The sequence below is a fragment of the Pelodiscus sinensis genome, chromosome 2 (genome assembly GCF_052426305.1).
Source record: "Pelodiscus sinensis isolate ZL-2025 chromosome 2, ASM5242630v1, whole genome shotgun sequence".
Lineage (NCBI taxonomy): Eukaryota > Metazoa > Chordata > Testudines > Trionychidae > Pelodiscus > Pelodiscus sinensis.
Genome location: NC_143053.1, coordinates 47,082,133 through 47,107,229, shown reverse-complemented (window position 1 = coordinate 47,107,229; position 25,097 = coordinate 47,082,133). Strand labels below are relative to the sequence as shown.

The window sequence follows — 25,097 nt, the reverse complement described above, 5'->3', positions numbered from 1 at the left end:
CCAAATCCCCCCTCATCCCACTAGAGACACTCTGGGAAAAAGCTGCAGCTCACAGCCCTTGGCATGATAACCTATTAGCCCTGTGGGGCTGCTGCAGCAACATTAGCTAAACTCCCACCTTCTTCTCTTAGGATAGGCCTTGACCACATTTCTCCTCCTTGCAAAGCAGCTCCCAAACCGTCCTGATCAAAATGCTGGAGTATCAGCTGCAGCCACTGCCGTCTCTCCCTCCTCCCTGCCCCCACACTTTCTATATGCAGTTGTGTCTTTAGGGGATCAGCCCATCTTCTTCCATTTAATGTCGGCAGCCTGCACCCCTCTCTGATCTTTTCCTGCTCCCTGCGGCTGGTTCGAACTCCTCCATCTCTCTCTGTCTACCTGGCTGCTCACCCTGCTTGCTTGGAAGCCCATTACGTAGCTGACTCCCTGTGCTCACAGGCACAGCCCCCTGCCGGCCTCATGGGTCCATGTGGGCCTGCCAATCCCACTCACCTCGTGGTACCACTGAGCTCCTCCCTAGGGAGCAGCGAGGGAAATTCTCAACGCGCCCCTGGCACAGAGGGTCAGTGCCCATCTCTCCCGGCCCAGGGGCTGCCCCGCACCCCACCCCACTCCTGAGCCGGGCGCTGCTGGATGGCTGGTGCCTTCCCAGCCCCAGGAGCACTGCCTGCCCCACTACAGTTGGTGAAGTGCCTTGATTATACTTTGAGCTTGCCAGTGGCTGCATGCCCAACACGTAGTTCTAGTCCCGGCCCTGGCTGGGGTTGCCAGAGCAGCTAACACGGAGCTACCGCCACTGCCTGCCATGTGGCTCCAGCTCTGGCCCTGGCCGATGCTGCTGCCACCATCCAATATGCAGCTCTGGACCTAGCCGTGGCCGCCGCTGCCACCTGAGATGTGGTTCTGGCTCTGGCCCCAGTTGCGGCTACCGGAGCAGCCCCGGGGAAGGGCTGAAGCTAGAGCCAGGGCTAGGTGGTGGCTGCCCTGCTTCTCCTGGGACTGAGAAGCCGCCCTCCATTGACTCTGGCCATGGAGTAGCTGAGCAGCCACTGCGTGGCTCTGCTGAGGAGGTCGGCAGGAGGCAAACTTTTGGTGCGCGCCTATGCGAGGGCACTCCTTAGAGGGAACACGGTCATCTGAGGACCTGATATGCCTGGAGGAGTCAGCTTTGCTAGTTATTCATTGTTGTGGGTAAAATGAGGTAAATAGGATGAAGTTTAATAAAGGCAAATGCAAAGTGCTCCACTTAGGAAGGAGCAATCAGTTTCACACGTACAGAATGGGAAGCGACTATCTAGGAAGGAGTACGGCAGAAAGAGATCTAGGGCTTATAGTGGACCACAAGCTCAATATGAGTCAGCAGTGTGATGCTGTTGTAAAAAAAGCAAACATGATTCTGGGATGCATTAAGAGGTGTGTTGTGAAGTCATTCTTCCGCTCTACTCTCCACTGGTTAGGCCTCAGTTGGAGTATTGTGTCCAGTTCTGGGCACCACATTTCAAGAAGGATGTGGAGAAATTGGAGAGGGTCCAGAGAAGAGCAACAAGAATGATTAAAGGTCTAGAGAACATGACCTATGAAGGAAGGCTGAAAGAATTGGGTTTGTTTAGTTTAGAAAAGAGAAGATTGAGGGGGGACATGATAGCTGTTTTCAAGTATCTAAAAGGGAGTCATAAGGAGGAGGGAGAAAACTTGTTCATCTTGGCCTCTGAGGATAGAACAAGAAGCAATGGGCTTAAACTGCAGCAAGGGAGGTTTTGGTTGGACATTAGGAAAAACTTCCTAACTGTCAGGGTAGTCAAACCCTGGAATAAATTGCCCAGGGAGGTTGTGGAATCTCCATCTCTGGAGATATTTAAGAGTAGATTAGATAAATGTCTATCAGGGATGGTCTAGACAGTATTTGGTCCTGCCATGGGGGCAGGCGACTGGACTCGATGACCTCTCGAGGTCCCTTCCAGTCCTAGTATTCTATGATTGACTATGTGTGTAACATTTTTTTTCTACTAAAGCATCTCATGCTCCCACCTTACCCAAGTATATTCTACTACCCCCCTTTGGAGACCTGTCAACCAGTTTGCATGTCCCTGTCCAGGTAGAGCAGATGTTCTTACACAGACATGTTACATATGCCAAACCACTCCAGTGGCCCTTCACATGATTAATAACTCATTGTGCATTCTTCTTGTGAATGATTCTCAATACATACATGGTTGCATCAATTTCAGTTCTGTTAATCAATATTTGCATGGTGTTAGGAGAAAATGAAATCTTGTTATTGTAGCAGTAAATGACACACTTCATACTCATTATAATCTGCATTCTCACAATAGTGTCATATTTCTATTTCGGCTTTCGTGTGCCCTTTTCCTACACTCATTGTGTGGGGCGTTCCTCCCATATATAAAACTTCTGCACACTTTCATGTCCAGCAACTTTGGAGAGATTTACCGTTTTTACCATTTACCATTGCTATATTTTTTTGTGCAAAACCAGATGGTTGAATGAGACACAATTATGATGTACTCCTTCTTATGGGATCTGCAGTCTGGATATAATGGGATGATTTCATTCCTAATGCAATTCAGTTCATATGCAGTACTTAATTCATGCAGAGCTTGCCTATTGACTTCTAGTTATGAAGTACTTTGATGGTTTTCCAGGGAAACTTTAAAATTGTGCTGTTTAGGGAAATTATTGCTTGATGGTTTTGACTAGGGAATCTTACATTTTATTTTGTAATCGCCTCAGAATATAAAATTAGTGTATAAATAACCTTGAATTTATTATGAAATTGATAGCATAATATAATTTTGAACTTCAGTTGTCTAGAGAGCAAAAAGAAACCCCTTATATCCATAAACCATGCCTCAGATCTTAATATCACCATACACTTGTAACAATCCCATAGGATTGTGCACCAAATTCACATTTGGTTTTAAATAGGTGCAACTACATTGATTTTAATGTGTCCTCTTATATCAAAGATGAATTTGGTCTAATGTCTCTAATGGGGAAGATGATAACTAGCAATGCAGAAGGCAACTTTGGCTTACAAAAACTAAGGGAATGTAGAAAAATAAATAGGTATCTCAAAGCACAGTATTTTAGAAAAAACAAGAAGGCAGAGTGAAATTTGAGCTGGAGAATGAGGGTTTTACACAGACTAGGTCATATCAGAATGTTCAGGCCAATTCACTTGTGTATTAGTGTAGTAGGTCAAAGTAATTATTATATGTATAAGTGTTTTGGGTATTTAAACGTCATAAATGGAATGTCTCACGCATTGTTTTTACTTATCTATTTTCTGTCCTAATGTAATAGCAAACATTTTCTTTGTATATCCCTATAACTAAATAATTCATCAGAATTCATAACAGCCTTGTGGGATGCTAATGAAGGACATTATCGGAAAAATGTTAATTCCAAAGTAAAGGGTCATTATGTGATGATGGGAAGTCAGAGACTTAAAGTGCATTCCTCACTTGCTGGCTAAAGAGACTGTTAGCTTGCTTTCTGTTAGCAGAACATATAAATATGATTCTAGGAAAGATTCTTCATCTCTGAGCTGTTTGGACTCTTACACAGAAATGTACCAGGTGCAAAGTGGAGATACCCAGAGACAATCTGGGTACCCTGAAAAGACTTTTGGGAAACTGGCAGTTTATTACATCACTGCCATCATTTGGGATTTCAGACTGATTCACCTATACATCTATTTTACCTGTACTGACTTCTCATTTCCTTTTCTTATCAAATAAATCTTTAGTTTTACTTCAGAATTAGCTGCTAGCATTGCTATTGGTATAAGCGTATCAGTGGATACATTCTTCAGCACACATAAAATTGACGTAATGTGACTTGCCAGTCACCTTGTCCAAAGTTCCCTTAGGGTATAGCTACACAGCAGTGTTATTTGGGAATAGCTGATGTTATTCTGAAATAACATAGTCCATGTCTACACTACAAGCAATTATTTCCACATAATATTGAGATTATGTAGAGCTGGAGGACTCCTGTAACCTCATTTTAGGAGGAGTAAAGGAAGTCGGAGAAAGAGTGTTTTTTCTCGGACTTCCTGCTGTGTAGACAGTGCCAAAAGCTGAATTAAGCTATTTCAATTAAGCTTCGCAATTGTTTTAACTAAAGTTGCATATCTTATTTTGGCTTTAATCCGTTAGCGCTTTAGCTTATTTCAGGGTAGACGTGCCCTTAGGGTCAGATTTGCCAGAGCGCTCAACACCCATCAGCTCCCATTATTTCCAGTTAAGGCTGGTGGATACTGAATTCTGTGGAAAACCTAGCTATTTATTTTTGATGCTTGAAAGGGAACTGAGCATTTTTGGCTCTTACTTCCTCAATGACTTATTCTGGCCTTTCAAGAAAAGCCATTATAAAAGTCACCTTTTAAAATAAGTTTGTCTCCCCAGATACCATGTTATAATCTATTTCTTTTTATAGTTCTAAATAAGCATGATATTACATAAACTGGAACATTGAAGCCGCGAGAAAGAACCGTTTTTGTGTGAGTTGCATGGCTCACTTTGAGGACAGAATTTAACCTTGTGCTCCCTTTGTGTTATAGGAACAACAGATTCAATTCCCACGGTTGTTCCCATGGAAGTCTTTGGGAGTTTTCATGCAGATCCAGCTAACCTACATAGTACTTATTACCAAGATTTACAGTTTGTTCTTTTTTTAAATTTCTTTAGGAACAACCCACACACCACTGAAGAAGCTCATCAAAAGTTTATGAAACTTTATCCCAAAATATTCTATGGAGAAAAGACTGTATTGCCAGGAATTCCTGCACCACACTCAAAGAGGTAATTAATGTCTTCTACTTTTTGTTTTTTGTATTTTGTGACAAAGAAAAACATAAGATATTATCAGATCAAGCTTCACCACTGCACCCCACAGAACAGCAGGAGAAGACAGAGATTAGTAGCTAGAGGTAAATTCATTTTCTGCATGAACAGAAACAGCTGCTCATTGCTAAAAAGTACATTTGTCCAAGCTTTCAAGAAATGATTGGTTCCACTTACTTTCAGTTTGTTGTGTTTTGTGAAAAAAGATTAGCAGAGTGTGGCTGCTTTTATTTTTTTGTCTTGTCACTTTTGAAAAAAAGTGAGTACCCCAGATGGCTAATCATACATGCATACACACCTATATATGTATCAGTGTTGAACATTGAAGCCCCTGATGGTCTTTCTTGCCTTTCCTGATTGCAAGAAGAAACCCTGCCTACATGCAGAGGCCTACATGCATATCATAGCAGAGGGTAGACCTAGCTGGGGCAGCAGCAGTTTCCTGAAGTAAAGTGAGGTATGTTTGGTTGCAGCTACTTCATAGCCCCTAAACCTTAAGGAACCTATGGAGGAGAATACCTGGAAGCTACAAGAGGCTGTCTCAGTTGATGGGGGTGGGAGCTGGAGAGGGAACTTCTTTTCAGAGTAAGAAGGGCAGGTAAAAAGCCCCTCTGCAGAGACAACAGGGGAATAGGCAAGAAGTACCTGTGCCCCTCAGGCCATGTCTCAGCATGAGAAAAATCAGAGGTGTTCCATTGTGCTCTCTGGAGGGTGGAGGTTTCTCCTCTGCCCATGCACTGACTGCAACAGATGCAGGTATTTCTCTCTCTTCTCCCCCACCAATGCTTTATGCTTGAGGGCCTTTGAAGTAGGTAGAGCAGGAGCCCTTCAGCTCATTTTAGACAGCTTTTGCTGCCCCATTGATGATAGAGAATAGAACTGGTCATAATCCTCCTCCCCCACAGGGAAATCTTTTTAATTTTTTAAAAGTCTTCATACACAATTTCAGTGGAAGATTTCACCTTTTCATAAAAAAGCTGGGTTTTTAGTTTGCTTTTGGTTTTCAGAAAGATTTTTTTTTTATTATCTATGAATCCAAATTTCCATAGAAAAGAGTTAATGCAAAATTTTCAGCTAAATCCTATCAGTGAGTCTACCTATGACTTCTACCTGCAGTTGAGATGGAAAATTCAGATAAAAATAATTATCAAATAAGAGAGAGATCATGACTGACCATCTACTAACTCTGATCTTCATGTTTTTCATAAATGAAATAATTTGGCTGAAACACTCTTTAAAACATTTTCTGCAAAGTGTATCAAATACCCACTGACACTAAGAGGAAAGTCATGCAGGAAAGCATTTTTCCATATGTTTTCAAATGCATCATGGTCTAGAAATGGCTGACACATCAATGTTTCTACTAGAAGAGTCTCTGATCCTGAATGTGGGTATGTATGGGAATTCTTTTATATATAAGATGAAGATGATCAGTATTATATAGATAAATATGGAAAAATTACATTTCTAGGTTTTGATCAAATCGTTCTTTGATTTATGGACTCCTAATCCTTCAAAAAGTACCAGAAGACTACGTGACTTCATATGTGAATCTCTTAGGATCGTCTGCATTACAGGGCTTAACGTGAAATAAGCTACGCAAATTGAGCTACATCAATTGCGTAGCTTACTTTGAAATATGGAGCATCTACACAGCACTTATTTCGAAATAGAGCACTCTTCCTCTGACTTCCCTTATATCTCATACAATAAGGGTTACAAGAGTGGGAGTAAGAAGTCCTCCAGCTTGACAGTATTTTGACACTATTTCAAAATAACTGCTTGCTGTGTAGACATGGACTAAGTTATTTCAGAATAGTACTAGTTATTTTGAAATAGTGTTGTAGTGTAGGTATATGCTTATTCATCTATGAGATGTAAAAAACGTCATGAAGCCAGATGTCATTAGTTATACATCTGAGTAATCATTGTAATTTATTTGCACTATATTGCCTTCAGTGATATGTTTCTTAAGATAATAGAATGTGACTTTTTTATATTTATTGGCTTTTTGGGGAAACAGACTAGGTGTGGGCAGAGAATTTGATCCCAAAGTGCTTTTAGTTACTGCACTTTCATTTACTTTGCATTTAATTGTATGTGTAACTCCTGTTGATACCAGTGGGAACAACATGAGTGTATCAAAAGACAGAATTTGGTTTTAGTGGCTTTTGTTCAATTGGCGAATGCTGGGTAGGGATTAGTTCATAATACTAGGCTAATACTGTAATTACCAGATTACAGAAGAGAGCCCTGCAGTAACAACATTTAGCACAGCAGTCTGGGTTCTGCCTCTTTAGAATCTGTTTCTGCTGTACTTCCACATAAGGCTTTGAGAAGATCTCTGATTGATTGCCTTCTGGAATTGTTTAAGCTAGACTGTAGGCTCTTATCTATATGCAGCTGCACTCTGTTTATAAATGATAAGTTGTTGCTCCTTACTCAAATGAGCTTTTTCTTTGTTTATGAGTGTGTTTTGTAAAAAACTTCCCCTGTATTCTCTTTATTTTTCTAAAAATAACCTATTTGGATAGTGATAGAAATGTAGCCGTGTTAGTCTGGGGTAGCTGAAGCAAAATGCAGGACAATGTAGCACTTTAAAGACTAACAAGATGGTTTATTAGATGATGAGCTTTCGTGGGCCAGACCCACTTCCTCAGATCAAACAGTGGAAGAAAGTAGTCACAACCATATATACCAAAGGATACAATTAAAAAAATGAACAAATATGAAAAGGACAAATCACATTGCAGAACAGGAGGGGGATGCGGGGGGGCGGGGGGGGAAGGAAGGTAGGTAAGTGTCTGTGAATTGATGATATTAGAGGTAGGGAGAGTGGGATGTTTGTGAGTTAATGGTATTAGAGGTGATAATTGGGGAAACTATCTTGGTAATGGGTGAGATAGTTCAAGTGTTTGTTGAGTCCTTTTTGGAAAGTGTCGAATTTTAACATGAATGACAGTTCAGAGGATTCCCTTTCAAGTGCAGATGTAAAAGGTCTTTGTAGCAGAATGCAGGTGGTTAAGTCATTGAGAGAGTGTCCTTTCTGGTTAAAATGGCAAGAAACTGTTTTTTCGTTGTGATCTTGTCTGATATCTGTTTTGTGGGCATTAATCCTTTGGCGAAGTGTCTGAGATGTTTGTCCAATGTACATAGCAGACGGACACTTTCGGCACATGATAGCATAGATTATATTTCTGGATGCGCAGGAATATGTGTTCTTGATCTTATAACTCACTTGGTTAGGTCCAATAATGGTATCAGCAGAATGAATATGTGGACAAAGCTGGCAACGGGGTTTGTTGCAAGGGAAGGTACCGGGGTTGGTATTAGTGTGGTATGTCCTGTGGTTGTTGGTAAGAATCATCTTGAGGTTAGGTGGTTGTCTATAGGAGACTATGGGTCTGTCTCCCAGAGCCTCTTTGAGTATGGTATCCTGTTCCAGTATAGGCTGTAGTTTATTGATAATGTGTTGGACAGGTTTAAGTTGGGGGTTGTAGGTGATGACAAGTGGTGTTCTATTGTTGGTTTTCTTGGGTCTGTCTTGAAGGAGATGGTTTCTAGGTATTCGTCTGGCTCTTTCAATTTGCTTTTTTATTTCTCTGGGTGGGTAGTTGAGGTTTATAAATGCTTGGTAGAGATCCTGAAGCTTCTGGTCTCTGTCAGTGGGATTAGAGCAGATGCGGTTGTATCGATTTGGATACAACTATTTGGATACAACTAGTAGTCCTGTAGCACCTTACAGACTAACAATATCAATATAAATATCAATATATATATATATTATCATGAGTTTTCATGGGCAAAAAGGTCATGATACTAAATATATTTTTGTTAGTCTCTAAGGGCATGTCTACACCTACAGAGTTATTTTGAAATAACTCACGTTATTTTGAAATACCAAGGTGAGCATCCATACAACAAGCCTATTATTTCAAAATTATTTAAAAAGAACGGGCTTCTTATTGCAAAACAACTGGCTTCCAGGGCTTCTCAGAGCTGCCTTGGTGGCTACTCTGTCCAAACCCCTTCTATAATTTCCCTTCCCCTGCAGGCTTTAAAGCTGCAGGCAGAAGGGAAAGGGCTTATGACATGACACAGGCCCTGTTTACACCGTGCTACATAGCAGGACCCTGCACAGCCTTTTCTGCTGCTGGGAAGACCCCAGTGCTCCTTCCGAGCAACCTGTCGCTGCCAGTGTGCTGGCAGCCAGCTCAGGTGCCCTTAGTCAGGGCAGAAGAGGGTCTCATCCTGGACTGGTGCAGAGATCCTGGATCGCATAGAAGTCTAGGGCGAGGAGAGGAAAATGCAGCATCTCTGCATCAGGTGCAGGAATGCTAATGTGAACGGCCGGATGGCCGCCATCCTGGCCTAGGATGGGCCACATGTGCATGCTGGACCAGTTGCACAGGAAAATTAAAGAACCATGCCAGGCCTACACCAATTCCAGGGAACAAAGTTCCCACTCTGGAGCGGCATCCTGGACCTGCCGTTTTTACCAGCAGCTGGATGGCATCCTGGATGGCATCCTCCCCCACCCCCATTGTGGACTCCAGCATGGACACACCCATCGTCAGCCTCCAGGAGGAGGGGCTGTGGGGCTGTGGACCAGAATGATTAGAATGAGGAGGAGGAGGAAAAGGAGGAGCAGGCCAGCCTGGACCCAATGCCCACCAGCCAGGAGATGGTCATCAGCCTGGAGCCAATGCCCATCTTCCCCCCCCCCCCCCCCAATCCCAGGATGTCTCCCAGGGCTCAGACAAGACCAGGGAAGGCACATCAAGTGATTTTCTCTACCTTTCCCTATCTACACACGGGGATGGGTGGCTGAGTGCAAGTAGCTGCACACTCCTTGCTTGGCCTTCTTGTCCTGGGAATCGCACAGCAGCCTGTGCACATGGGTGCACTTGGAGCACCAGTCCGGAGTGCACAGCCCCACGAAGATGCCACACAGGAATCCATTGCTCCTTCTCACAAGGTTCCTGGACAGGCCAGTATTACTCCGGACTTTGTATGGGGACACTTTCTCACCACAAACCACCACTAAGGATTCTGGGAAACACACACCAGTGCCACATGTGGCACAGGCCCAAGTTTACACTCATAGAGCAGCATCTGCTCCTGATCAAGCACAGTGATGCAGAGGACACTGATCCCCTGCAGGGGAGCCTGCTGGTGGAAGGAGGAGAAGGGAACCCCTGAAGCACTTTCTTCAAAAAACAGCTGTATAGCCAGTGCCAAATTTCAAAATAAGCTATTTCGAAATTGACTCAAAATAAGCTATGCAATTTGCGTAGCTCCAATTGCATAGGTTAAGTCAAGTTATGGGTGCAGTGTAGACGCACTTAGAGGCCCATCACAGCAGCATATGTATCGAGAATCTCTTTCACTGATTGAGACTGTCCAAAATGAGGGGTGGAAAGAGATTTTTTAATTTTGCCCACTGTATTGGAAATTAGAATCAATGCTTAAGCTTGTTACTTGAACCAACAAACACCATGAAAATTGCCATATTTCCTCTCACAAGCTTTACCAAACTATGCATGACCTGTATGGAGCAATATCAAGCATGAATTTAAGGAGCTGCCTTAAGCCAGAATGTTATTGGTCTTGTCAGTTAAAGTAACACTAAAGTTAACATTTTTATGTGTTAAGATGCAATGTATTAAACGATGCTAAAGAAACATAACATTGTCGATTGTTTTCACTTTTGACTCCTAGAGGGCAGTCAGGCTGTATTATATATTTACCAGCAATCACCTCAGTCAATATACTTTAGGAAACAGAAATCTCATGGAGGAAAATGATTATATGACAGTATGACCTCTCTTTCATGGGAATTTATTATTTAAAATTTAATCTATCCTAGTGTTTACAGTGACAAATTTTTGGCAGTCACAGACAGAAAGTCAATCTCTTTGCTTTCAGGGAGGCATTCAATAAATTACAGTGTTCAGTGTTTTTTTTCTTCTTAAAAGAAAAAAATACAGATCAGCAAAGTGGTAGTTTTGTCCAGTCTCCAAATGAAAGGAAAACATTGTTGTAGCAGAAGCTTTCATCTTTAAAACTTCATTTTAAATTTATTTTGAATAGCCTATAAAATAACACTGTACACGCAGTATAATTTTGCTGACAACTGAATTAAAGATAAATGCAATTAGCTAATAAGATTATATACATATATTAACAGTAGAGTCTGAGGAATAGGGAAAGAAGAACACATTCACATGTGACTGAGTTTATTGCTTGATTCTGGATTGCTATTTGTGTTTTTATGACATTTCTCTTTCCTTTTAGTTTTCTTTCAGGCATCTGTGCACACTAATGGGAAAAACTCTAGGAGGCTAAACTTTCCCCAGATAAGGTCTACTTAATCAAACCAAAATCTTTTTCAAAGTTTGGACCCTAGAGACTAAAGATGCAATGTAGCCAATGCTCTAGTAAGCTGCTCTCACTGGGTGGTGGGAAGCTTCTGTATTAGATCTACAAGTAACAGTAATGAGAAGCCATGAACTGCTTTGCAAGAGGTGAAAAGGTGCTTCAGAACTAGATAGAGAAAATAGTTTCAAATACTCCTTCAGTGTCATGCAGGTGTTTTCCTAAGGATAACTTGATTCTGTACAAGCTCAAGGATTTGTTAAGAAATAAAGACAAGTGTATCAAGCTTCATTTAGCTGATAACTCATTCAGAGAAAGTGGATTCTAAGAACTGGGTTTTTTGACTCTTTGCAAAATCATTTCTTGAGCTTTTGTCACCTTTTGAATCTTAAGACCTATTTTATTTTTTTTTCCAACGATAAGGGTCTCTATGAAAAACCATATTATGATCATGGCTTGTTTCCTGCAATTCTAGACCCAGGAATAGGATATTAACAGTTAATTAATGTTAAACTGCTAGAAAATTTAAGGTAATTTACATGACAGCCTCAGGTTTTATTCAAATATAAGTTTATGCCTGTTAATTCCATTTGAAATAACATCCTCATTTGTCAGTAGGCTGGAGAATCTACCTTGTGTCATCACATGAGAGCTGCAGTGATCCCTTCCCTCAAATGAAGATCCTTTTGCCTTGTTTGGCATTGAACAATCTATAAGGGTATGTCTACACTACCCCCCTAGTTTGAACTGGGGGGGGGGGTAATGTAGTCATACGGAGTTGCAAATGAAGCCCGGGATTTGAATTTCCCGGGCTTCATTTGCATAAAGCCGGCCGGCGCCATTTTTAAATGCCGGCTAGTTCGGACTCCGTGCCGCGCGGCTACACGCGGCACGGACTAGCTAGTTCGGATTAGGCTTCCTATCCAAACTAGCTGTACGCCTCGTGGAACGAGGCGTACAGCTAGTTCAGATTAGAACCCCAGGAGGCACTGGAGGGGTATGTCTACCCTGCATTCCTCTTTCGAAAGAGGAATGCAAATGCAGCTGAGCAAAATTGCAAATGAAGCGCGGATTTGAATTTCCCATGCTCATTTGCATAATCGTGTCGGGCTGCTTTTTCGAAATACCTTATTTCAAAAAAAGAAACGCTGTCTAGACGTGGTTATTTCGAAAGAAAACCCTTCTTTCGAAATAACCCTTACTCTTTATAAAACGAGGTTTAATGGTAATTTCAAAAGAAGGGTTTTCTTTCGAAATAACTGCATCTAGACAGCGTTTCTTTTTTTGAAATAGGGTATTTTGAAAAAGCGGCCAACCACGATTATGCAAATGAAGCGAGGGAAATTCAAATCTGTGCTTCATTTGCAATTTCGCTCAGCTGCATTTGCATTCGTCTCTTGAAAGAGGAATGCAGAGTAGACATACCCGGAAGGAATAACATAGAAAGGCCTCAGTGAGGGGCTCTTTCGGAATAGCATAAGTGCAGCAACTACACACGCCTTATTCCAGAATAGCTATTTTGGAATAGATGTTATTCTTCATAGAATGAGGTCTACAGATTTCTGAATAAGCCACCTGTTATTTCAAATTATTTTGAAATAACGGAATGGCTGTGTAGACGCTCACATAATTATTTTGGAATAATGGCCATTACTCTGAAATAACTTTGCTGTGTAGACATACCCTTAGGGCATGTCTATACTGGGGAGTTTTTTAAAAAATAATTCTCCTTATCTTGAAATAAGAAGACAAGTGTCCACGCTACCAAGCTTGTTCTTTCAAAATAATGGGCTTGTTATTTTGAAATAATAACGACTGCTTGTGAGGAGCAATAAGCTTATTTCAAAATAGTTATTTCAGGAGTTATTATTTTGAAATAATGTATTTCGAAATAACCTGGTAGTGTAGGCATAGCCTGGTATTTAAATATCCTGGGCTTAATTTGCATACTCACATTTGGGTGCTGTGCCGATCACGCACCCTTTCGAAAGCGAAAGTAAAGTCTAGCCATGGCTGCCGACAGCGGGAAGCTTTTTCGGCAGATCCTGTACTCCAAAAATGCTCCCTACTGTTGGCAGAGCCGTGGCTAGACTTTACTTTCGCTTTCGAAAGGGCGCATGATCGGCACAGTGCCTGAATGTGAGTATGCTAATGAAGCCCGGGATATTTAAATTCTGGGCTCAGTTACATTTTTGAAGTGCCTAATCTACATCCCTCTGTTGGCAGAGGGATGTAGTCTGGAGGTAGCCTATCAAAAAAAAAAAAAAAGCTGCTAAATAAAATGAGGTTCCTACATAGTAAATAAATAAAGAAGAATTCGAGAGTTAGAAGAAGCTCAACAATGAATTTATTGGCGTAGGATTTCACAGCAGGGAAATCACAAGAATTTGTCGCATTGGATCAGGTAAAAAGAGAAAGGAACCTGGCAAGCTTTCAAATGTCTACACAGTACCCTAAGCTCGAAATAAGATAGTCAATTTGCATTGCGCAAATTGCATATCTTATTTTGATTAAATTTCAAAATACACTATTTCAAAATTTGGCGCATCTACACAGTGCCAAATTGTGAAATAATGTACAATTTCAAGACATCCCTTAACCCTCATGGACCAAGGGTTCCAGGGATGCCGCAATAACGGGCGATTTGTGTATCCTTCAGTATCCCAAAATAGCCATGTAATGTAGCTGTACCCTTAGGGCTTGTTGGCATGGTGGGACACAGGCCTACTGATGGGGGGGGGAAGTGGAAAGAGGCAATTGCCCTGGGGCCCAGAGATTCAAAGGGTCCTGGGGCTCCTGGCTACCTCTCCTGCCCTGAGCTCTTTCAATGGCTGCTGGAGAACCATTCAGGGCTCTCTGAAAGGCTCTAAGGGTTGGTTGCCCAGCCCCACCCCTTCCGCCCAAGGCTCCACCACTTCCAGGATGTGGAGCTGCGCTCTCCACTTACCTTGTCCACAGGCCCAGTGAGACTAATAGCTCCTCTAGTGGGGTAATGCACACTATGGAAACAACACTAATGTGCTGTTAACAGGCCCATGCAGACCTTTCCGGTGTGCACTAAAATGTCCTTAGTGTGCTTTAACCTAATTCTTTCAAACAGCACTGCATTAAAATATACCAGCAGAGTATGCAGGAAGCAATTAATGTGCAACATGGTAGTGTGCTTCGGAAATCATAACCCCATAGGATGCATTGCCTGACCATGTAGACAACCCTTAATCAACTGATAGAAAACAATAGGAGGCAGAGAAACAGACAGTGTTACAGGATGTTAAATCAGATCTAATTAAATTCGGACAGTTATCCTTTTGTTTTATTTGTTTGCTTTGTTTTTCATTCTGACTGATAGAGCTCCTGTCATTTTAACCCAACCTGAGCTATTCCAGAATATACTTCTCTCGATCCCTGTGCAAATGAATATTTTAAACCTGCCCCTTTTGATCTATCTCTGAGTTTAATTATGAGGTCAGACTTAATACCCTCCCTCTGTGTCTGTTGCTTTGATTTGCTGTTTCCCATGGGCTGGCAAAGAAACTTTTTAATACTCCCTCTTTTTGAAAATTAAAATTTAATAAAAGAGTGTTAATACAATAAAGATATAACTGGCATTCTAGTTAGCTTTTAAAGTGTTGCTCAATATTTTTCTGTGTATGTAGTTTTAAGAGTTAGATAGTGGTTGAAAAAAAAAGGCGAAACTGGGTAAAAAGGGGACTTCCAGGAACTTCCTTTTGTTTGGTCTTTAGGATAAAAGTAAAATAAGTTAACACACCTGAAAAGAATCTTGTTAACATATATCTGTGAACCTCTTAATTATACTTGAGAATACAAAATGCACTTTCATGTATAAATCAATGGTTAGATTATGGGCTTCTCTCTTTCCAGTTCTGGCAAATTTTATACAATAAGCTCTTTGGGGTATGTAAAGTATGTTCTGATGTAATTTTATGTGCAGCAATTGATCCTGATTGAGCCCTCTGGCCACTACTAGAACATAAATATTAAATAACAACAATAAACTGAAAGATAAAGGAACACAAGCTCCACTTTGATTTGCATAGAGTCATAGCCAGTATTGAGATGTAAATGTAGAAGGAATAGAAAGCTGAGGATTAAAACTCTTCCTATTCTTGAGACTGCCATGTTTCCCAAACCTGTTTTGAGTGTGACACAATATGTAGCCGCCTGCATGTTAGACAAAAAAATGGTCACCAGAAAACAGAGGAGTTAATACATATCATGCCCTCCTCCCTGTTCCTCTGGGTGGACCTCCCTGAGTCCCCTTCCCTTTCAGACACATTCCCCTATGGTAGTACATACTAACACAGTTAGTAGAAAGAGGTGGGGGGGGCTTGATTCTTCACTCCCTGGCAGCTTGTGTCATGAATTCCACTTGTGCAAAATGGGTGCAAAATGCTTCCACTTTATCTGTGCTGCTCTTCACACACAGTTTGCACAGCTGCCAATGACAATATGAGGGGAAAGCAGTGGGAAATCAGGCCTCTGCACCTGAACAAACAAAACTTCCATATCCAGACACCATCAAATGCATCCAAACTTCATGACTTTCCCTTTCTCCTACTACGAGTTGAATCAAGATCCTGGGTTTGTGCTGCCTCAATTTTTAGGGAAATTTGGTTTCAGATCTGAATTTTTGCAACTCAGGCTATGTCTAGACTATGGAATTTTTCCAGGATACCAGAGATATCCCGGAAAAACTCTGCCATGTCCAGGAACTGCATCTGCTCTTCCGACATTTTTTGCAGAAGAGCAGATGTACTCTTTTGGAAGCCCTTTTGGAAGGGCTTTTCCGAAAGAGGAGGTTTTTCTGAAATTTGGCTCTTCCAAAAAAACAATCAGAAAAAGGTACCCAATAAAAAGCGGCAGTCTAGACATAGCCTCAGGGGACAGCTCCACTGCAAGTGCATAAAGAGTATTGGTGTCATCATAGTTGGTGACCTCCAGAGCTAACACTGGGCTGTATTTTCAGTTTTCTGTAGGCTTTTCTCCCATGAGTCCTTGAATTAAGTATCATATCTAAATCTTACCAGATAAATTCATTCAAGGGTTTATGCCAGTGCTTCTCAACCTTAGAATCATAGAACTGGAAGAGACCTCAGAAGGTCATCAAGTCCAGCCCTCTGTCCAAGGCAGGACCAATCCCAACTAAATCAACCCAGCCAGGGCTTTGTCAAACCTTGCCATTGTTAGCTATATGCAGTACTACCTGTATGGCCCTGAGGATGTCACATGGGCCGCAGCTCTGTGTTGACTGTGCTGCCAGCATTCCATGGGCAGGTTTATAATTACTTGTCTGTGTTACTTTCTATTGACACAAACCCTTGTTAGTAAAAAGGCTGGGGCAGGACAAAACAGTTAACTTCTGGGGTGCACAAGTAAGGAGCTTGTACAGTACAAAAAGCAAGCAGTGCTGTCCAGGCTTGGCTGGGCCAGGATAGCAAAATATATATATTTAGGCTGCATTCTTGCTCCCAAAGGGAGGCTTAACATTGATTTAACTTTAATTGGTGTATGATTAAGAACTGATAACACTTTCTACTACATATTTTTTAAATGAATTAATTTATTTGTCATAAGGTTAAATCTAAACAAATATAATATAAAAATAAATAACAATTAACAACTAGAACTTATATGCTTCAGTGAATTCTTTAACCCCCATAAATAAGTCACTTGGTATTATGAAGGGACAAACCTTATGAGTTGTAACTGTTTCCACGAGGAAACATGAGTAGACATGAGCAAAATGGTTTGGGCAATTAGATTGTCCCTTTATATTGTTCACCGGCTGGAGAAGTGTTCTGGCACTTATCCCAATTTTTTATCACCTGAGAGAGAAGCAGGAAGTGAGGTGATGGAAAGATGAGCTGTTCTTGTTGCTTGTTGGTTGTATTGTTTCTCTTTTCTTACCTGTTTCATTTTTAAAGAGCTGTTTGGAAATGCCACTCAGTGGTGTAGGTGGGTAAGGCAGCGGGTCACAGTTGCCCCCAGGCACCATGCTAAAGGGGTGCCAATTTAGTCCCCCTCTGCTACCCCTGTCATCCCTCAGCTCACCTGCTCCTCCTCCGCCCACTGCTGGCGGCTAGAGCCTCCTCCCCACTTCTCTGCCCCCAGCCTGACTCTCCTCCATTTCCACGGATTAGTTAGTGCGTGCGGTGGCCCAGCCCCAAACTGGAGGGGATGGGGGAAGATGTAATACAAGCTCCCCCCCTCCTCCAGAGTCAGGCTCTGCTGTGCACCAGATTCGGGGCTTTGCGGGTGGGGTGGGCGCAAATTTTGACTTTGCTCCCAGGCGCATAACACCCTCACTATGCCTCTGACGCTACTGTTCCCTACTAGAAGCAAACATTGTGAAGTATGTGGAAGACATCTGTATTTTTATGAATATTATGTGTACATCTGTCTATTTAATTATCATGCTCTTTGCTAAAAATCTAACATCTGTGGGAACTCACCTCACACCTCCCCAGGAAAGAACTACAATGGCTGCAGTACCAAGATTTACAAGATAGTGACTGGACTGTTCTCTTTGATTTATGTCCAACCTATGATGTGCTCACCAGACAAGTTTGGCAAGAGAAGGCTGTCCCAGCTTGAGGACATACAGAACAAAGGGTGTACTTGGATTTAAAAAGACATTCCCTGAAGCTCAGGGAAGATAGGGAACACAGAAACAGAGATGGTGGTACTTAAGTTACATTGGTACCTGCCCAGTCCATTGATAATCCTATCTAATTCTAGTTTGAACCCTGTTGAAGTCCTGGCATTCACAACAACTGCTGGCAGGGAGTTCCACAGGTCGACTATTTGTTATATGAAGAAATACTTCCTTCTGTTTTTTTAAACTTGCTGCCTATTAATTACAGTTGATGACCCCTGGCTCTTGAGATAGGATAAATAACTTTTTCTTATTTACTTTCTATGTACCAGTCATGATTTTATAGACTTCTATCATATCTCCTCTTAGTTGTCTCTTTTCTAAGTTGAAAAATTCCAACCCTATTAATTTCTCCTCATTGGGCTGCCTTTCCATACCCCTAATCATTTTTTGTTGCCCATTTCTGAACCTTTTCCTATCACCATGTACCTTTTTTGAGATGGGGCAACCTCATCTGCACATAGTATTCAAGATGCAGGAGTACCATGAATTTATATAGAGGCAATGTATTTTCTGTATTATATATCCCTTTCTTAATGATTCCCAACATTCCGTTTGCTTTTTTGACTGCTACTGCACTTTGAGCAGATGTTTCCAGAGAACTATCCACAATGACTCCAAGATCTCTCTCTTGAGTGGTAACAGCTAATGTAGACCCCTAATTTTATACATATATAGTTGGGATTATGTGTTCCAATGTGCATTACTTTTCATTTATCAACATTGAATTTCATCTGCTTTTTCGTTTCCCAGTCAATGAATTTTTTGAGATCCTTTTGAAGCTCTTCACAACCTGCTGTGGACTTAACTATCTTGAGCAATTTTATATAGTCTGCAAATCTTGCCCCCTCACTGATTACCTCTTTTTCCAGACCATTTATGAATATGTTAAATAGGATTCGTTCCGGTATGGACTCTTGGGGGACACCACTAGTTACTTTTCTCTGTTCTGAAAACTTACCATTTATTCCTGTCCTTTGTTTCCTATCTTTTAATCAGTTATCAATCCATGAAAGGACCTTCCCTCTTATTCCATGACAGCTTATTTTCCTTAAGAGTCTTTGGTAAGGAAACTTGTCAAAGGCTTTCTGGAAATCTAAGTACACTATATCCATTGGATCCCCCTTGTACACATGCTTTTTGATCCCTCAAAGAATTCTAGATCAGTAGATCAGTGAGGCATGTTTTCCCTTTACAAAAACTCTTCCACAACAAATTACATCCCCCTATATGTTTGACAAGTCTGTTCTTTAATAGAATTTCAACCAGCTTTCCTGGTACTGAATTTAGACTTACCAGCCTGTATTTGCAAGGATCAATCCTGGAGCCCTTTAAAAAAACTGTCATCACTTTAGCTATCTTCCAGTCATTTGCAACAGAAGGTGATTTAAAGGATAGGCTACAAAATACTTAGGCTGCATCTAGACTGGCAAGATTTTGTGCAAAAGTGACTGCTTTTGAGCAAAATCTTGCCGCCTCTCTAGACTGGCCGTGAGTATTTGCGCAAGAACATTGACTTTGTACTGTACAAAATCAGTGGTTCTTGCACAAATATTCCGATGCTCCTGCACAGGGATAAGACCTCTTGCACAAGTATTCTTGCGCAAGAGGGCCAGTGTAGACCGCCAAGTTAATTTCTTGCGCAAGAAAGCCCGATGGCTAAAATGGCCATCAGAGCTTTCTTGCGCAAGAGAGCGTTTACACTGGCACGGGTGCTTTTGCGCAAAAGCATCCATGCCAGTAACGCTCTCTTGCACAAATACTTTTAAGGGAAAAACTTTTCCGTTAAAAATATTTGCGCAAAATCATGCCACTGTAGACGCAGCCTTAATATTACCGTGATTCATAGATGAGTTACTTCAGAACTCTTGGGTGAATTCCTTGTAATCCTGGTGACTTATTACTATTTAGTTTACCAATGTGTTCCAAAACCACCTCCAGTGACACCTTAATCTTGGACAGTTTCTTAGATTTGTCACCCATCTGATTATTTAGATTTCTAGTGTTTGCATATCAGTACATTAAAAACTTGTCACTTTTTAGCTTTCTGCTATTATAAGATATGATTGAATGGGGCTATTTTTCAATTGTTTGTTTTGCATCAGTGGTTAGCCATATTTTATCATCTTCTACCCTCTCCTATTTATTAGGATGTAGAGAATCTCTATTAATAGACTCTCCCTTATTGATGTATTTGTCTGATCCATGTGCTCCTATGCACTTGTCGGCTTTCCTCCAGTTCTTAATTTTAAAACTGCCCTATAACCTTTTTAATTTTAAGTGCGAGCAATCTGTTTCTATTTTGGTGTAGGTAGAGCTCATCCTTCCTGTATAGTAATAATACTTTTAAAAAAATGAAGTAACTCAGAATAGCTTCTTACCTACTCATCATAGTTCCCAGCATCCTAATGAGGCAGCCTGTTTAGTGTTTAGAGCATGGAACTTGGTGTAAGACAAGGGTTTTTAGGTCTTTTTAAAATCAAACATCTAAAATTTTCAGTATGTAAAATATTAGAGCTCAATTCAAGAGTCCTGGACAAAGCCTTCCATGGGTCTCATGCAGAAGAATTACATAGGGCCAGTATCCTTCCCTCTGAGTTCCACAAACACTAATGTTACCAGTGGATTGTGCTAGCAAGCATACCTGCTGGGCCCCCATGCTGAAACATTAGATTGAGACAGTGGGTCTACATAGTGTTTTGTGCCCTTTTCTATTTGTGCTGGTTATTGGGTTTACTTTAGCCGTAGCAGGCCACATTTCTGCTGGGTAGAATAGAATGTTAATAGTCTTTCAAATCTAATTATTACAGACTGATCCAATACCTGTGATCATAAGATTAACATTAGTTTGGCTTATAAGAGGTTTAAAAGTAAAACATCTTAATAAGTATTTTTATGGCTGCAAGTTGTTTTCAATAGCAAAAGGAAACTAGATAGTATACCCTTTATTTTCTTTCCTTTCCCGTGCTTTTTTCTCCCACTCCCCCTTTTTCTTTTCTCCTTTTCTTTAGTAATGTGATTTCTACTAGCACGGATGGGAATGAACCACAATGAAAACTGACAGCCTTGTGTGTTACATTTTAATTGTCAGTCTTGTAAAGAAAATTTTAAAATCCCAATCAGATAAAACCACTGATAACCATTCCTACATGATGAAAAGAAGGAACAAAAAGACCTACTAAACTCAACTTTTTATACCACCACAGAACACCACATATGTGGGAGGAAAATGCAGTCATGTTTCTGCTCTTCTACTAATTCAGCAGTCACTAAACTTTTGAGGGTCATGCTCTTACCCCACCCCCACAACTATGATGTGGAATGGGGACACAGCTCAAGGGGGTAAGGGAGAGATCACAGATGGGGGTAATGGGGTCACACCTGGAGGTGAGTCTGGGTCCACAGCCATGAACTTAAGCTGGGGGAAGAGGTGTAGCTGCACTGTGGAGGGGCCAACAGCCATATGAAGCTCCACTCCTGGCCTCACCTCCAGCCTGAGTCCTGGGCATTTAACAACTAAGCATATAGATGTCATGTTCTGGGTGGAATGTCATTCATATTGATGTGTGCCTATAAAACTCTATTTCCTATGTTTTAGGGCACTTTCCATTGAATCAGTGGATGGAGGCAAAATAAAGAAAACTTCTCATGATATAGGTATTTATATTAAAAAGATCAAAAATCCCAAAAAGGTGTTGCGTGAATCACCTGAGTTCAAGGAGAAGATGAATACATTAATACAAATATTGTGGAAGATGTAAGTATTATGATAAAACTTTTGGCTTTCATTGTTCCAACAAGTTTAGGAACAGGGCATCTTCAAAACATGGATTTAATTTATGAGAAAAATTCTAACAAAGATTTATTGATAAAAAAAACTTGGAATCAGTATGACTTGCACTAAACTTATACCACTTTAAACTGATTCCCATACTTTTCCTGTATTTACACATGGTCTGTTTAGATTGTAAGTTCTTTGGGACCATGACTACAGTCATACCTGTCATCAAAACACCTACTACACTAGTGTTGCTGTATAAATAATAGAGAATCTGAAGACTGGTTTAGGTTTTAAGGGACTGGAGCATGAGCAGTCTGGCCAAGCAGTCACAGCTGGGCTGGTGTCCATAAGTCACTAGGTGGTAGTCAGCAAGAATGGAATGGAAGCAAGAGTAATCTCCGATAGAGTGAGAGACCACACACAAGAGACAGTTTCTAAGCTAAAGCAATGAGGAATCCTGTGGCACCTTAAAGACTAGCAAATTTTATTAGGCATAAGCTTTTATGGAAAACCAGAAGGTGTTGTTGCTGTGAACCTGTTCAGTGGTACATGCTCTGTCACCAAATCTCAACAGTGCTCTTTGGAGGGGCTGCTGCATGGCCTCCTGGTGGCAATATGGGAATGTCCCCCTGTTCTAGGCTCTGCAGACCTGTGTTGTAATCCCAAGAACCCTCCCTTAGGTTAGGGATTCATATTTTCTTATAAATGTGTAGTGTTTTTCTAAAGACTGTAGTGCGTAGCCAGAAAAATGGTAGGCCCTGATCTTGTATGGTTTTTAAATTAAGTTTATGTACTTTGGACCAGATTATAAGGCCAAGGAAATTCTTCTTGTTGAGTACATTTTATTTCCCAGTCAGTTTTGTGAATTCCCTCTATAAATCTTCAGTTTGTTGTGGACTGCACTATCTTGAATAATTGCGTATTATCTGTAAACTTTGCCACTTTTGCCCATTTTTCCAGACCATTTATGAATATGTTGAACATCATTGGTCCCAGTACAGATTTTTTGGGGGACCCTGCTATTTACCTCTCTTCACTGTGAAAACTGACCATTTATCTTATCCTTTGTTTCCTATTTTTTAACCAATTACTGATTCATGGGAGAAGGTTCCCTCTAATGCTGTGACTACTACTTACTGTGCTTCATAGCTTTCCAGGAGGGATCTTGTCAAAAGCTTTCTGAAAGTCCTTGTCCACATATTTGTTGACCCCACTCAAAGAATTCTAATAGATTGGTGAGGCATAATTTCCCTTTACAAAAGCCAAGTTGACTCCTCCCCAACAAACTGTGTTCTCTTTATGTTTGTTATTACTGGTCTTTACTACAATTTCAACCAGTTTGCCTGCTACTGAAGTTAGGTAAACTGGCCTGTAATTGCCAGGATTAATCTGTCTGTTCCCAACTCCCCTGTACTGACATCTCTACCTGAGACTGTTCCTCAGATTTGTGATCTAAAAGGAATGATGCAGATGTGGGATTCTAATAATTCATTTAGATGTCCTTGTCTTTCTTGAGTGCTGTTTTAGCACCTCAATTTGTCTAGTGGCACCACAGATTTTTTGGCATGCTTCCTCTTTCTGGTGGTTGGTTTTGGTTTTTTTTCTGTTATTTAGCTATTGCTATTTCCTCTTCAAATATATTTTGGCCTGCCTAATTATACTTTTGCACTTGACTTGCCAGAGTTTATGCTCCTTTCTATTTTCCTCAGTATGATCTAACTTCCAATTTTTAAAGAATGCCTCTAACAGCCTCTTAGTTGTTTAGCAATGGCATTTTTTTGGTCCTTTTAATTTTTTTCCCTTAAGGCATACATTTAATTTGAACTCCTATTAGTGTTTTTTTAAAAGTTTCCATGTAGATTGCACACATTTTACTTTTGTGACTGTTACTTTTTATTTCTGCACAGCTAGCCTCCTCTTTTTAAAATAATTCCTTTTTTTAAAGTGAAATACTAATGCAATGGCATACTTTGGTATTTTTCTCTATACAAGTGTGCTTAAATTTAATTATATTATGGCTGCTAATTCAGCTATATTCATCTCTTGGACCAGATCCTGAATGCCACTTAAGATTACATCAAGAATTACCTCTCCCCTTGTGGGGTTCCAGAAACAGTTGCTCCAAGAAGCAGTCAGAAATGGTGTCTAGGAAGTTTTTCTCTACATTGTAACCTTAGGGGACATGTGCCTGGTCAGTATGGGAATAATTGCAATTCCTGTAATTTTTGCGTTTTCTATTTTTATAGCATTTCTAATCTCCCTTGTCATTTCATAATCATCACCACCATCCTGGTCAGGTTGTTGGTTATATAGTCCTATTGTTATAGTCTTATTATTGAAGCATGGGATTGCTATCCATAAACATTCTACAGTACAGTTGGATTAGTTTAAGATTTTTACTATATTTGACACTGTGCTTTCACATATTATGCCACTCCCTCACCAGCATGATTTATCCTCATTCCTATATCTATGTTGTATTCTGTTGTTACTGTGTCTCCTTAGTTATCATCTTTCCACCAAGCTTCTGTGATGTTTGTCATTTAATAGCAAGCACTCAAGTCTTCCCATCTCAGTATTTAGACTTTTGTATTTGTATAAAAGTGTAATTCTGACAGGCAGATCCGAACCTGGAGCCCAGTGCATGAGCCTCTACTCTTCGAGTTAAAAGCCAGCTGGCTCTTGAGGAAACTCAGATCACTTACAGAGAGAAAGAGTGAGTGCCACTACATGGAAGAGTATATCACATCCACTTGGCGTGGGGGTCACATGCTTCTCCTAGCTGTGGAAGTATGTCCTGAGCTTCATAAATACCCCCTTTGAAAGCCCAGATGAGCCCCCACTTGTAATGCCAACAGACAGAAACAAACCTGGGCCTTCTAGAGCTTAGTGCATGAGTTTAGGCTGCTTGAGCTAACAGCCATCTGGCTCTCAACTAATGCTGTGAAAGAAGCTCATTCTTTCTCTCTATAAGGGTATGTCTACACTACCACCCTAGTTCAAACTAGGGTGGCAATGTAGTCAACCAGAGTTGCAAATGAAGCCCGGGATTTGAATTTCCCGGGCTTCATTTGCATATTGCCGGGCGCCGCCATTTTTAAATGTCCACTAGTTCGGACTCCGTGCCCCGCGGCTACACGCGGCACGAACTAGGTAGTTCGGACTAGGCTTCCTACTCCGAACTACCGTTACTCCTCGAGGAAGCCTAGTCCGAACTACCTAGTTCATGCCGCGTGTAGCCGCGGGGCACAGAGTCCGAACTAGCGGACATTTAAAAATGGCGGCGCCCGGCAATATGCAAATGAAGCCCGGGAAATTCAAATCCCAGGCTTCATTTGCAACTCCGGTTGACATTACCACCCTAGTTCGAACTAGGGTGGTAGTGTAGACATAC

General features: G+C 41.0%; 1 protein-coding gene across 1 annotated transcript in view; it reads left to right on the top strand.

The window, feature by feature from the left end:
• Positions 1 to 25,097, top strand: part of CNBD1 (cyclic nucleotide binding domain containing 1) — a 309,767-nt gene that overhangs the window by 21,182 nt on the left and 263,488 nt on the right. Inside the window, exons 3-4 of the mRNA XM_075919791.2 lie at positions 4,713 to 4,826; positions 21,521 to 21,679. Of these exons, the coding sequence (XP_075775906.2) occupies positions 4,713 to 4,826; positions 21,521 to 21,679 (273 nt within the window). The remainder of the gene's footprint in view (positions 1 to 4,712; positions 4,827 to 21,520; positions 21,680 to 25,097) is intronic.